Source organism: Octodon degus, unplaced genomic scaffold (assembly GCF_000260255.1).
Source record: "Octodon degus isolate 3935 unplaced genomic scaffold, OctDeg1.0 scaffold00314, whole genome shotgun sequence".
NCBI lineage: Eukaryota > Metazoa > Chordata > Mammalia > Rodentia > Octodontidae > Octodon > Octodon degus.
The window spans coordinates 1,508,664-1,522,972 of NW_004524890.1; the positions used below are offsets into that span (position 1 = coordinate 1,508,664).

At 37.6% G+C, this 14,309-nt stretch overlaps 1 protein-coding gene and 2 pseudogenes across 1 annotated transcript; 1 reads left to right on the plus strand and 2 right to left on the minus strand.

The window, feature by feature from the left end:
* The window catches only part of LOC105741164, a 23,725-nt pseudogene extending 14,112 nt beyond the window's left edge, over positions 1-9,613 (minus strand).
* Positions 8,022-8,299, minus strand: Atxn7l3b (ataxin 7 like 3B). Its single transcript, XM_012513058.2, has one exon. The coding sequence runs from the start codon at positions 8,274-8,276 to the stop codon at positions 8,022-8,024; it is 255 nt and encodes an 84-aa protein (XP_012368512.1). The 5' UTR covers positions 8,277-8,299.
* Positions 9,614-9,651: 38 nt separating the features above from the next.
* Positions 9,652-14,309, plus strand: part of LOC101565364 — a 9,405-nt pseudogene continuing 4,747 nt past the window's right edge.

Below are 14,309 nucleotides of genomic sequence, written 5' to 3' on the forward strand. Positions count from 1 at the left end.
GAAAAGTAAAATATTCTCCAGTTATACAAACTTGAAATATTCTAATACATCCAGATGTAGCATATAGGAAACAACAAAGAGCATAATCCAGAAAGCAAGAGAAGTTGCTATATGCTCCCGGATGAAGAATAAAGAGCTCTCAAAATGATAGTTATGCAGGACTATGTAAAATATATTAGATGAACCCATTTAAAAGGTCATTATTCTATGAAGCAGTATCCATCTTACGTTGGGTTATACACATATTTTTTCATATATGTATGCGCATATGTGTGTGTATAAAAGATATGGAAGAAGTAATATATAGTCAATGGAAAATGGAAATATACTTTTTAAAGTTTCTAATAGTAGGAGAAAATATCATACTGTGTCTTTTAAATAGTAAGTCAAATATACAGTATAAATCTTAAAACAAAAATTAAGATTAAGCAATATTCAGAAAATTAAATACTAATTAACTAAAAATTAAATGTTTCAAAACAATTGAACTAAGAAAAAGTTTTTATAATAGTAAAGAAGTACTAAGAATAAAACATAAGATAAATACTGGATTGACAAATTAATGACCAGCACTTCTAACAGTTTGGGGATAGGATATTGCAACAAGTTCTAGTGTGTTGTGGATATGGATAATGTCCATAACACTTACTGGTGGCCAAGTGTCACTTGTGGGACTGAGCTACTGCTATTTCCTTGATATCCACCCTGTAGCCTCACATAGAATCATGACCCATAGGTGCAGTAGAAGTCCATTTGTAGAGTATGCTGATGGAAATATCTTGCTGCCGTACACAAAAGAATAACTGAAAGACTGCTTTTGTATACCTCTTTTTCTCCTGTGTTTAATTGTCTGCCCTATTTGGTGGGTTGTTTCCATTCTCATTCATGGAGTTGTGGTCATTTTGCTCCCTCCCTAGAACATCTTTTAGTAGTCTGTGTAGGTTTGGCTTTGTCATCATGAAATTCTTAAGTTGTTCTTTGTCATGGAAGTATTTCACTTCTCCATTATACTTGGAGAGTCTTGCAGGATATATCAGTCTGCGTTGCAATTTGTTTACTTGCAAGACTTGAAGTACTTTGCCCCATGCTCTTCTTACTTTGATGGTTTGTGAAGAGAAATCTGCCATTATCCTAATGGTTTTTCCTTCAAACCTGGTCTCTTTCTTTTCTTTAGCAGCTTTTAGTATACTGTTTCTGTGTTGAATTTCTGGGATCTTGATTATTATATGTTTGGGTGTGTTTTAAATTGGGTTGATGTTGTTTTAGAACTTTCTATGTGTAATTCTTCTTTTGAGTTCTTATACTAGGGAGACTATATGATATTTACACATATGGGACTGGTTTATTTGACTTATGAGAATATCTTCAAGTGGCATGCACTTAAATATAAATGCTTCAAGTTTATCATTCTTTATAGCTGAGTAATGCTCCACTGTATAAAAATACCATATCTTTTTCAATTATTCCTCATGTGACGGGCATCTTTGTTGTTTCCAAGATTTGGCTATCACAAATTGTGCTGCTATAAACATAGGTACATATATATCATTATGATATGACGTTTTCAGTTCCTCCGGGAAAATTCCCAGTATGGCGATAGCTGGTTTGAATGGGATTTCCATTCCTAGTTTCTTAAGGAGTCTCCACACTGATTTCCATAATGGTTGCACCAGTCTACATAACCACTAGCAGTGGAGAAGGATTCCTTTTTCCCTACAGCCTCTCCAACAATTCTTTCTGTTGTTGGCTGATTTCTTTATGATAACCATTCTTTCTGTGTTGATATAGTATCTCAGTGTTGTTTTAATTTGCATTTCACGAATGACTATTGATGTGGAGCATTTTTTTTCATATATTTATTCACCCCTTTAACTTCATCCTCTGAGAAGTATGTGTTCTTCTAGGGTGCCCATTTTGGAATTGGGTCTTAAATTTAGGGACCCTAATGTTTCTTAGTTCTTTATAAATTCTGGAAATCAGACCTTTGTCTGAGTGCTTATTAGTTAAGATTTTTTCAAAATTTGTGGGTTATCTTTTCACTTTGTTGGTGATTTGTTTCGATGCGCAAAGCTTCTCAACAAGAGCAAGTCCCAGTTGCTAATTTTTTCATGTATTACCCGTGGGATTTGATTTTTGTTCATGAGCTCTGCTTACCCTTATGTCTTCAAGTGTTCCTCCTACTTTGTCTTCCAGGAAATTTACTGTTTCTGTTTTAATGTTTACATCTTTCATCCATTTTGATTTTATCTTAGTGCATGGTGGTTGATCTGGGTCAAGTTTTAGTTTTCTGCATGTAGAGAGCCAGTTTTCTTCCAGCACCATTTGTTAAAAAGGCTATCTTTCTTCAAGTAAGTGTATTTGGCCCCTTTGTGGAAGATCAGTGGCTGAGTGTGTTCACAGAGGCCTCTGCATCTTTTAATCTATTCTATTGATCCTCAGGTCTATTTCATTGCCAATACCATGTTGATTGTATCGCAGTAGCCTTGTAGTATAATTTTAAGCCAGGAATTGAAATGCTTCCTGCCTTTTCTTTGTTGGCCAGGATTGCCTTTGCTATTCTAGGTCTTTCCTGTTCCAAATAAAATTTAGTAATGATTTCTCTAGGTCTTGGAGATATGTTGGTGGTAGTTTGATAAAGATTACAATAAATTAGTAGAACAATTTTGGGAGTATAGCCATCTTTACAATGTTGGTTCTTCCTATCCAGGAGCAGGGAATATCTTTCCATTTTATGAAATCTTCTGCAATCTGTTTTTTCAGAATACTGTAATTTTCCTTGAAAAGATCTTTGACTTCTTTAGTTAAATGAATACCAAGGTATTTCATTTTCTGTGATTCTACTGTAAAAGGTATTGTTTCTATAATATCCCTCTCAGTGTGTTTGTTATCTGTGTAGAAGAATGCTATTGAGTTTTGGTTATCGACTTAGTATCCTGATATAATTCTGATTTTGTGTATCAGTTCTATTAGCTTGCTGGTGGAGTTTTTTGGATCTTCCAAGTAAAGTGTCATGTCATCTGCAAATAATGATAATTTAACTTATTCTTTACTGATTCTTATTCTTTTTATTTCTCCCTCTTGTCTAATGGCTCTAGCTAATGATTCCAAAACTATGTTTAATAGGAGAGGTGATAGAGGACATCCTTGTCTTGTACCAGATCTGAGAGTAAATGATTTCAATGTTTCCCCATTTGGAATTGTATGACCCATTGCATTGTCATAGATGGCTTTTATCAAATTGAAGTAGAGGCCTTCTATTCCAATTTGCTTTAGGACTTTGACCATGAATCAGTGTTGGGCTTTTTCAAAAGCCTTTTCTGCATCAATTGAGGTGATCATGTGGTTTTTAGAATTGCTCTATTGATATTGTGCATTACATTTATAGAACTTAGAATACTGAACCATCCTTGCATCCTTGGGATGAATCCTATCTGGTCATGGAGTATGACCTTCTTGATGATTTGCTGTATTCTATTTTCTAGGACTTTATTGAGGACTTTTTCATCCATGCTCATAAGGAAGATTGGCCTGTAGTTCTCTTTTTCAGTTGTGTTTTTCCCTGGTTTTGAAATCACTATAATACTTGCCTCAAGAATTGATTTTGGGAGGACTGCTTCCTTTTCAATTTCATTTAAGAGTTTGAGGAGTATAGGGATTATATCTTCTATAAATTTCTTGTAGAATTCAGCCCTGAATCCATAAGCACCTCGACATTTCTTTGCTGGCAGGCTTTTTATTACATTCTGTATTTCATTGGTGGTTATTGGGCTATTGCGTGTTGTCATATCTTCTTGATTCAGTTGTGGTAATTTGTACCTTTCTAGAAATCTGTCCATTCCATCTGAGTCTTGTATTCTGTGTGGGTAAAAATTCTCAAAGTAGTTATTGATAATCTTTTGAATTTCCTGTGAGTCTGTGGTGATTACACCCTTTCCATTCTTTATTGCTTGTATTTGAATTTTCTCTTTCCTCTTTTTGTTGAGGTTAACTAGGGGCTAATTGATTTTATTTAATCTTTCAAAGAACCAGCTTTTTGATTTGTTAATTCTTTGAACTGTTTTGTTCATCTCAACTGAATTAATTTCTCCTCTAATCTTATGATTTCTTCCCATCTTTCGGCTCTGGTTTAGGTTTGCGCTTGCTTTTCTAGATGTTGGAGGTGCAGCATTAGCGTGTTTAGTTGTTCCCATAATGTTTTCCTGATGTGTGAGTTCACAGCTTTGAATTTATCTCTTATAACTGCTTTCATCGCTTGCCATAAATTTCGATAAGTTGTGGTTGAATTTTCTTTTAATTGTAGATATTGTTGAATTTCTTGTTTAGTTTCTCCTGTGACCCATTCATTGTTGAGTAGGTTAATGTTTAATTTCCATGTGGTTACGGGTTTTTTCTGGTTTCTTTTGTCATTGATTTCCAGTTTCATTGCACTGTGGTAAGATAATATGCATGGGATAATTTCTGTTTCCTTTCATATACTTAAGCATGACCTATGGAATAGTATATGGTCTATTTTAGAAAATGACCCATGTGCAGCTGAAAAAAATGTGTGTTCAGCAATCCTTGGTTGGAACACTCTGTATATGTCCACCAAGTCCTTTTGTTCCAAACTCCAGTTCAGTTCTGCTACTTCTTTGCTAATTTTTTGTCTGGCTGACCTATCCTTTTGGGATAAGGGAGTGTTAAGTTTTCCTGTTAAGATTGAGATATTGGATATTAGATTTTTCATGTCCATTAAGATTTGTCTTATATAGTTGGGTGCTCCCATGTTTCGTGCATAGATATTTATGTTTGCTACCTCTTCCTCTTGAACTTTTCTCCTAACCAATATATAGTGTCCTTTATTTCGTTTGATCACTCTTGGTTTGAAGTTGAGACTGTCTGAGAATAGGATTGCTACCCCTGCTTTGTTCTGAGGTGCTGGGGTATGTGCTATTGTTTTCCCATCCTTTGATTTTCAGCCTATGAATTTCTTTAGGAGTTAAGTTTGTTTCTTGTGTATAGCATATTGTTGGATTTTGTTTCCTAATCCACTGTGCCAGTCTATTTCTCTTAATTGATAAATTGAGTCCATTTACATTGATGGTTATAATTGCGATGTGTTGAGTTATGATTGACATGTTATTTACCTGCTGCAGTTTAGTCCTTTTCCCCCTGTGTTTAATTATTTGCCTTATTTAGTGGATACCTTATGTTTTCATTTTTGGAGTTCTGATCATTGTGATCCCCCTCCAGAACATCTTTCAGTAATTTGTGTCGGGTTCGCTTTGTCATCATGAAATTCTTTAGTTGTTCTTTGTCATGAAAGTATTTCACTTCTCCATCAAACTTGAAAGAGAGTTTTACAGGGTATAGTAGTTTGAGTTGGAATTTGTTTTCATAGAGGACTTGAAGTATTCTGCTCCATGCTATTCTTGCCTACATGTTTTGTGAAGAGTCGTCGGCCGTAGTTCTGATGGGTTTTCATTTGAATGTGATGTGCTTCTTTTCTCCAGCAGGTTTCAGTATAGTATTATTGTGCTGGATTTCTGGGATCTTGAGTATTTTGTGCCTTGAGTATTTTGTGTGTTTTTAATTGGGTTGAATGTCAGATTGTTTCCTCATATTTGGGAAGTTCTCTGCTATTCTGCTCATATTCTTTTTATGTCATTTGTGTTGACTCCATATTTCTCATTGATACCCATTAGTTTGACATTGTTCATCTTTGCATCATCTTGTAGGTGATGGATTATTTTTTCCTATCTGTTTTTAAGAGATCCTTTCTTACTTTTTCACTAGCTGCACCAGTGTCTTCAAGATGTGAAACTTTGTCTTCACTTTCACTTAAATGGTTTTGCAGGCATGTGACTGAGATTTTAAATTCCTCTATATCTCTTTGACTCTGCTTCATGTGATCTATTGCTTTCCTGTATTGCTCATTCAATCTGTCATATTTCTAATCTCTATTTTTTATCAATGTCTTCATTAGAAGCAGTTATTAATTCTTTTACTGTGGAGTTTTTTTTCTTTTCAAAGTTTTATTGATAAACATATAGCAATGAGACAGTTTCAAATCAAATCAAAAGTACAGTTTCAACAAGTAATACACTGCATATATTCTTCTTAGTGGTTAATTGCTGTACAAGATGCGGACTTGTGATCCTATTTACAAACACCATTAGAACAAATCATTCTATTCATTAAGAGAATGCAACTATATATCTATCCCAACCACTTTGAATACACAGATACAAAATGGACATTCATAGCTATACCCCATTTTTTTTAAGTTCTGTTATTGAATATTATAGGTGTGTAAACTCAGCAAAATATTCTAAAAGAGTCCAGTAGCCCCTAATAGCATTGTTCTTCTTGTGGAGTTTTTTTTAGAAGCATTTTTTTGGGGGGGATCACTCAGGATGCCTTCATGGCAAGTCTGCTTTGGCTTGAGGATAAGGGGATCAAACCACAGCATTGCAGAGTTTTTTCCAGATTGGGTTTCTTCCACATATTTCTGTATTTGATTCTTTTCTTCAGATGCTATGAATTCAGAGATTTCTTTTTGTATTTCAGAAATTAATTCTGCTCTGAGTTCCTCTATACCTTTCTGCTGTTGTTTCTTTACTTCCAATGCCATCAATTCATACATTTCAGCTGAGCTACTGTCCGCTGCCCTTGTTCTGGGTGGGCATTGGGTTTTCCTCATATGTTTCTGTATTTGATTCTTTACTTCAGATGCTGTGAATTCAAATGTCTGAGTTCCTCTATACCTTTCTGCTGTTGTTTCCTTACTTCTGACACTGTTAATTCATTCATTTCAGCTGAGCTTGTGTCCTCTGCACTTGTTCTTGGTGGGCTCAAGGCCTGAGATTGCATTTTGCTCCTTGTCTTTGTTATTTCATGTTGCACTGATCTCTGACCTTTGGTGTAGAGCATTGGTGCAGTTATATCCTTAGCACCTACTAAAATTCACGTGCAGAGCCTTTAAGTTTGAGTTTATACAGTTGTGCCTGGTTTGAGTCTAGCTTTTGTGTTCAGGTCCTTCCTGCTGCAGCTCTTGGAAGTGAACCAGTTTTGCCCCTCTGGCACAATAGTGAACCTGTGGTGCCCCTCTGTTGTGCCCCTGGCCCAGGAGGCACAGGGTAGCACAGAAGCTCTTTCACACACTTGCTGGGCCTGGGCTGGGCTAGATCTGGAGGCCTTGTCTTCAAATCTGTTGAAATCGTTGTAAATGCTTGTTCTTTTGAAAACAGGTTAAGTTTAAACTTTTCTTCTTGCAGTCAAAGGAACTGAGGTTCTTTCCCAATTCCAACCAAAAGTTTTTTTCTCAGTGATTCTAAATTGACTCTGGTATCCAGATCTCATATCTGACTTCCATTTGTAGCACTAAATCCCAAATTAGAGGCTTAAAGATGGAGCAGTCCGTTGATGGCCTGATGTAATGTCCACACTGTTACGGAAAGCCTTGCCATTAAGTAGACAGATAGCCTGAAGAACAAAATGATTCTATATGCTGGGACCTCAACTGCTCACATGTACGTGGAGGGCACTACAGGAATCTTGTGTATATTCAATTGTGTTTAAGTGATCCCCAGGTTGTATACTTCCTCCTGCCCAGCATATCACAGGTGACCCTAGATATATTTTTAAAAAAGCATCCAAATTTCAAAGTTCTTCACTTTATTTCTCTTTTTAAAAATTTATTTATTTATTTGTGTGTGTGTGTGTGTGGCCAGCTTAGCCCACCAGGCGGTGGGGCTGGCTGTCATGTGGTGCTGGGGGATCAAACCGCGGTCCCTGTGCTTTGCTAAGCTTGTTCTAAGTAGGTGCTTTAGACCACTGAGCCATCTCACCAGCCCCATCCACTTTAGTTCTTTTAAAAGCTAAGATCGTCTAGGGAAATTGAGGTTTTTGTCTGAGTTGTTTTCTTTCTCTTTTTGTGTTTTCTTCTTCTCTTTTCTATTTACCTTACTCCTTCAAGCTGCAGAACCAATCTACATTATTGTCACTCCCAGACTCTCATGTGGCACCTACTGGAACTCTGATCAGCAGTTTCCTGGTTCTCCAAGAAGCAAGCAGAGCGGGAGATGGCACACTTTTTTGTCTTCCACTGGTTGACAGGCAAAATCCTTCACGCTACCAGTTTCTGTGAATTTCAGGTAGAAGTAGCTACGTTTCACTGCCTGGTGCACCTCAAAGCAGAATCCCAGGCAAGAGTCCTCCATGAGGTCTACGTATATGTCCTGAGCGATGGCCTCCTGTTTATTAGTATCCAGGTTGGCCAACGAAATTTTCTCCATTGTAATTTGGAAATGCCTATGCAGAGGGCACATGTCTTACTCAAGGCAGCTACCCATTGGGTCCATGGCTGGGCCTGGGCCTAGAGGTCTCTCAGGCCATGTCCTCCGCAGCAGCGGAGACATGTTTTTGGACTGCGGAAGCAGTGGTGGTAAAGGCGCGGGAGCCCACGTCTCAGCTTGTTCCCATGGGGCCGGCCGCGAGCTGGGCAAGGGTCTGCGCAACGTCGGAGTTGGGCATCGTGGCCGCAGTCTGTGTGCCTCTTCCTTTAGTTAATTCACCAACCCAGCTGAGATGGAGTTCAAAAGCCTCATCCTTACCTCCATCATGTACTATGTAAATTATTATTATTGTTTTTGGCAGAACCGGGGATTAAATTCAGGCTCTTGCGCTTGCCAGACAAGTGCTTATTCAATGGAGCTATCTCCCCAGGCCCCTGTGTAAATTATTTTCACAACTTCTTTAACAACATCACAGCAAGTCATTTCTTTCATCTGAAGCTTTTCTATTTCTGTCTTTTCAGCTTGCCGGACTTTGCCAATAGCACAACCCCAATAACCATATGAAACTCCTGAAGGGTCAATCATATAGAGTTGTGCACCATCATTCACCCTGTAAGACACAAGCATGAAACTGCAGCTGAAAGGTCTGATGACACTGTAGAGTGTGTAAGCATGTACATACATGGCCACTCAGTTTGTAAGATGTTTGAGTGGAGTGGCCATAGTTAGATCTAAAGTTGGAAGCTTCTTCTCTTGCTATGTCTGCTAAAGACAGAGCATCTGCCAGCAAACCTTCTATTGCCATCCCAGCATGCCAATCAATGTTAAAAAGTCATTTGTTTTAACACTCTTCATAAAATTTAGAAAGAACTAATTTTTTTTACCCCAAAGACGACATCATCTTTATATCTGATCCCAATAGCTATACTACTATTTTCCACAGCCTTCATAGCATATCAACTTGAAAAACTCTTCTATCAGGAGAGAATGTAGAGGCTGATAGATCATACCTAGTCCTATAGAGCTTATCTTGTCCAAACCACCAGAGTGCACTGGAAGGCCAGGTCCAAAGCCTGAAACACTAATGAAATTGAAAGGGAAGCAATACTGCCAGAATTATTCCTGGAAGAAAGTATTACCCTGAATCCAAAACTAGAGAAGGGGCCCCTAAGTCCAGTGAGTGAGTGAGAGCTTCTGAAACTCTCTCAGGACCCCCAGATCCAGCCCAGCCCAGGCCCAGCAAGAGAGTGGGAGAGCTTCCAGCTTCCCTGCACACGTGGGAACCCTCCAGACCAAAACTCAGTCACACGTGTGAGTGAGACCATCTACCACACCATTGGGACCCCTGAAAACCTCCAGAGCCCCACTTCCAAGTATGCCCAGTATTAAGAACTTCTGTGACTCTCTCGTGACCCCCAGATCCAGCCCAAGCCCAGAACCAGCTAGTGTGTAGGTGAGCTTCTGCGCTCCCCAGTGCTCCTTGGGCCAGGGGCACAACAGAGGGGCACCACAGATGCACTGTTGTGTTGGAGGGGAACAACAGGTTCACTTCCAAGGGCTGCAGCAGGAAGGAGCTGAACACAGCAGGCAGACCCAGTCAGGCACAGCTGGATGAATTAAAACTTAGTAGATCTGCACCCAAATTTCACTAGATGCTAAGGTTATAACTGCACCAAAGCTCTACAGCAAAGGTCAGAAGTCAGTGCAATACAAAATGACAAAAACAAGGAGCAAAATGCAATCTCAGTCCTCAAGCCCACCCATAACAAGTGCAGAGGACACAAGCTCAGCTGAAATGAATGAATTAACAGTGTCAGAAGTAAAGAAACAACAGCAGAAAGTTATACATGAACTCAGAGCAGAATCAATTCTTGAAATAAAAACAGAAATCTTTGAATTCATAGCATCTGAAATAAAGAATCAAATGAAGAAATATATGGGGGGAACCCAGTGTCCACCCAGAACAAGTGCAGAGGACACTACCACAGCAGCAATTTATGAATTAACAATATCACAATTAAAGAAAAAAAGCAGAAGGGTATAAAGGAACTCAGAGCAGAATTAATTTCTGAAAAAAAATCTCTGATTTCATGCAATCTACAGTAAGGAATCAAATATGGAAACATATGGAGGAAACCCAATCTGAAAAAAATTCTGCAGTAAAAGAATTAATAACTGCATCTAAAGAAGACATTGATAAAGAAATAGAGGAGATTAGATATATGATGGATTCCTTGAATGAGCAATGCAGGAAAGAAATAGATCACAAGAGTCAAAGAGATATAGAGGAATTTAAAATCTCAATCACAAGCCTGAAAAATCATTTCAGTGAAAGTGAAGACAGAGTTTTGGATCTTGAACATGCTGGTACAGCTAGTGAAAAGGTGAGAAAGGATATCTTAAAAACAACTGTAATGCAGGAAAAAATAATCCATCACCTGCAAGATGATGCAAAGATGAACAATGTGAGACAAACAGGTGTCAATGAGAACGATGTACTCAATACAAATGATATAAAAAGAATATGGGCAGAAGGAATAGCAGAAAACTTCCCAAATATGAGGAATCAATCTGATATTCAGGTAACTGAAGGATACACAATGCCAAATAACTTCAACTCAATTAAAATCACACCGAGACACAAAATACTCAAGATCCCAGAAATCCAGCACAAGAATAATATACTGAAACCTGCTAGAGAAAAGAAACAGATCCCATTAAAAGGAAAACCCATCAGAATTACAGCCAACTTCTTTTCATAAACCATGAAGGCAAGAAGAGCATGGAGCAGAGTACTTCAAGTCATCTATGAAAGAAAATATCAGCCCAGACTACTATACCCAGCAAAACTCTCTGTCAAGTTTGATGGAGAAGTAAAATACTTTCATGACAAAAACAGCTAAAGAATTTCATGGTGACAAAGCCAACCTTACACAGACAACTGAAAGATGTTCTAGAGAGGGACCACAATGATCCCAACTCCACAAATGAGAACAGAATGAACCTACTAAACAGGGCAAACAATTAAACACAGGACAAAAAGAAGTAAACAACAACAGGTAAATAAAATGTCAATCATAAGTCAAGTCATCTCAATTATTACCATCAATGTAAATGGACTCAATTTATCAATTAAGAGAAATAGACTGGCACAGTGGATTAAGAAACAAAATCCAACAGTATGCTATATACAAAAACACACTTAACTAAAAAAGACATTCATAGGCTTAAAGTTAAAGGATGGAAAACAATAGCACATGCCCCAGCACCTCAGAACAAAGGAGGGGTAGCAATACTGTTTTCAGACAGTCTCAACTTCAAATCAAGTGTGACCAAATGAGATTAAAAAAGGCCACTATATATTGGTTACCGGAAAAGTTCAAGAGGAAGAGGTAACACTCACAAATATGTGTGCACCAAACACAGGAGCACCCAACTGTATAAGACCAATCTTAATGGACACAAAAAATTTAATATCCAATACCATAATTTCAACAGGAGACCTTAACATCCTCTTATCTGAAAAAGATAGGTCAACCAGACAAAAAATTAGCAAAGAAGTAGCAGAACTGAACCAGTGCTTGGAACGAAGGGACTTGTTGGACTTATACAGAGTATTCCACCCAACCACAGCTGAATACAGTTTTTAAGGTGCACATGGGTCATTTTCTAAAACAGACCACATACAGGTTCATAGGTCATGCTTAAGTATACGCAAGAAAACAGAAATTATCCCGTGCATATTATCTTACCACAGTACAATGAAACTGGAAATAAATGACAAAAGAAACCAGAAAAAAAACCCTAAATACATGGAAATTCAACAACACCCTACTCAGCAATCAATGGGTCATAGGTGAAATTAAGCAAGAAATGCAACAATAGCTACAATTCAAAGAAAATTCAACCACAACTTATTGAAATTTATGGGATGTGACAAAAGCAGTTCTAAGAGGGAAAATCATAGCTGTGAACTCACACATCAGGAAAACAGAATGGGAACAACTAAACACCTTAATGCTGCACCTCCAACATCTAGAAAAGCAAGCGCAAACCTAGCGCAGAGCCCAAAGACTGGAAGAAATCATAAAGATTAGAGCAGAAGTTAACTCAGTTGAGATGAAGAAAACAGTTCAAAGAATTAATGAATCAAAAAGCTGGTTCTTTGAAAGATTAAATAAAATCGATAAGCTGACAGCTAATCTCAACAAAAAGAGGAAAGAAAAAATTCAAATACAAGCAATAAAGAATGAAAAGGGTGTAATCACCACAGACACAGTGGAAATTCAGAAGCTTATCAGTAGCTACCTTGTGAATCTTTATGCTCACAGAATACAAGACAGAGATGAGGGGGTCTGCCCCTTAGCTCAGTTCTTTAAGTGGTTGCTTCAACAAAGCAGTCAGGCTCAGGTTGCTGTGGTTCTATCGCCAGAACTCAAGCCACCCAAACCTGCCCTGAAAGCATTCTGAGCCAGCCATCCCCCAAAATAAAATCTTTCTGCTATTTAAAAAAAAAGACACAGAAAAAGGGACAGATTCATAGAAAGATACAAATTATCAAAACTGAATCAAGAAGATATAACAACTCTCAATAACCCAATAAGAGCCAATGAAATCAGAAATGTAATAAAAAGCCTGCCAATAAAGAAAAGTCAAGGTGCTGGTGGATTCGGGGCTGAATTCTACAAGAAATTTTTAGAAGATATAATCCCTACACTCCTCAAACTTTTCGATGAAATTGAAAAGGAAGCAGTCCTCCCAAAATCATTCCTCAAGGCAAGTATTATACTGATTCCCAAACCAGAGAAAAACACAACTGAAAAAGAGAACTACAGGCCAATCTCCCTTATGAACACAGGTGAAAAAATCCTCAATAAAATCCTAGCAAATAGAATAGAGTAAAGCATCAAGAAGGTCATACACCACGACCAGGTAGGATTCATCCCAGGGATGCAAGGATGGTTCAATATTCGAAATCTATATATGTCACATACTATATTATTAGAGCAAAATCTAAAAACCACATGATTATCTCAATTGATGCATAAAATGATTTTGATAAGGTCCAGTGCTCATTCATATTCAAAGTTCTACAGAAAATTGTCACCGTAGGCCTCCAATTCAATTTGATAAAAGCCATCTATGACCACCCAACAGCTAATATAATTGTAAATGGGGAAAAACTGAAATCTTTACTTTCGGTTCTGGTATAAGACAAGGATGTCTTCTATCACCCCCTCCTGTTCTATGTAGTTTTGGAACCATTAAACAAGAGGGAGAAATAAAATAAAAAAGAATAGGTAAAGAAGAAGTGAAATTATCGTCATTTGCAGATAACATGATACTTTACGTGGGAGACCCAAAAAACTCCACCAAGAAGCTACTAGAATTGATACAGAAATTCAGTAGCATAGCAGGATGCAAAGTCAATACTCAAAAGTCAATAGCATTCCTCTACACAGATAACAAACACACTGAGGGGGAAATTGCAGAAACAATACCTTTCACAATAGCACCACGGAAAATGATATACCTTGGTATTTATTTAACTAAAGAAGTCAGAGGTTACTTGGCATTCTGTATGCTTCAGTTACCTCAATGTCAGATTGTTTTCTCATATTTGGGAAGTTTTCTCTATTACTTCTGCCCATATTTTTTTAATGTCATTTGTATTGACTCCTTTTTTCTCATTGATGCCTATTAGTCTCACATTGTTCATCTTTGCATCATCTTGCAGGTGATGGATTATTCTTTCCTGCATCCTCATTTTTAAGAGATCCTTTGTTACCTTTTCACTAGCTGCACCAGCATCTTCAAGAGCTGAAACTCTGTCTTCACTTTCACTTAAACGGTTTTGCAAGCTTGTGATTGAGATTTTAATTTCCTGTATAGCTCTTTGACTCTGCTTCATGCGGTCTATTTCTTTCCTGTATTGCTCATTCAATACTTGATGAAAAATACCTGTTCCATATTATGCCTAAGATGTTTGATATGCAGACAGATAGTGAGGTTAAGCTTAACAGCCTAAGTTGT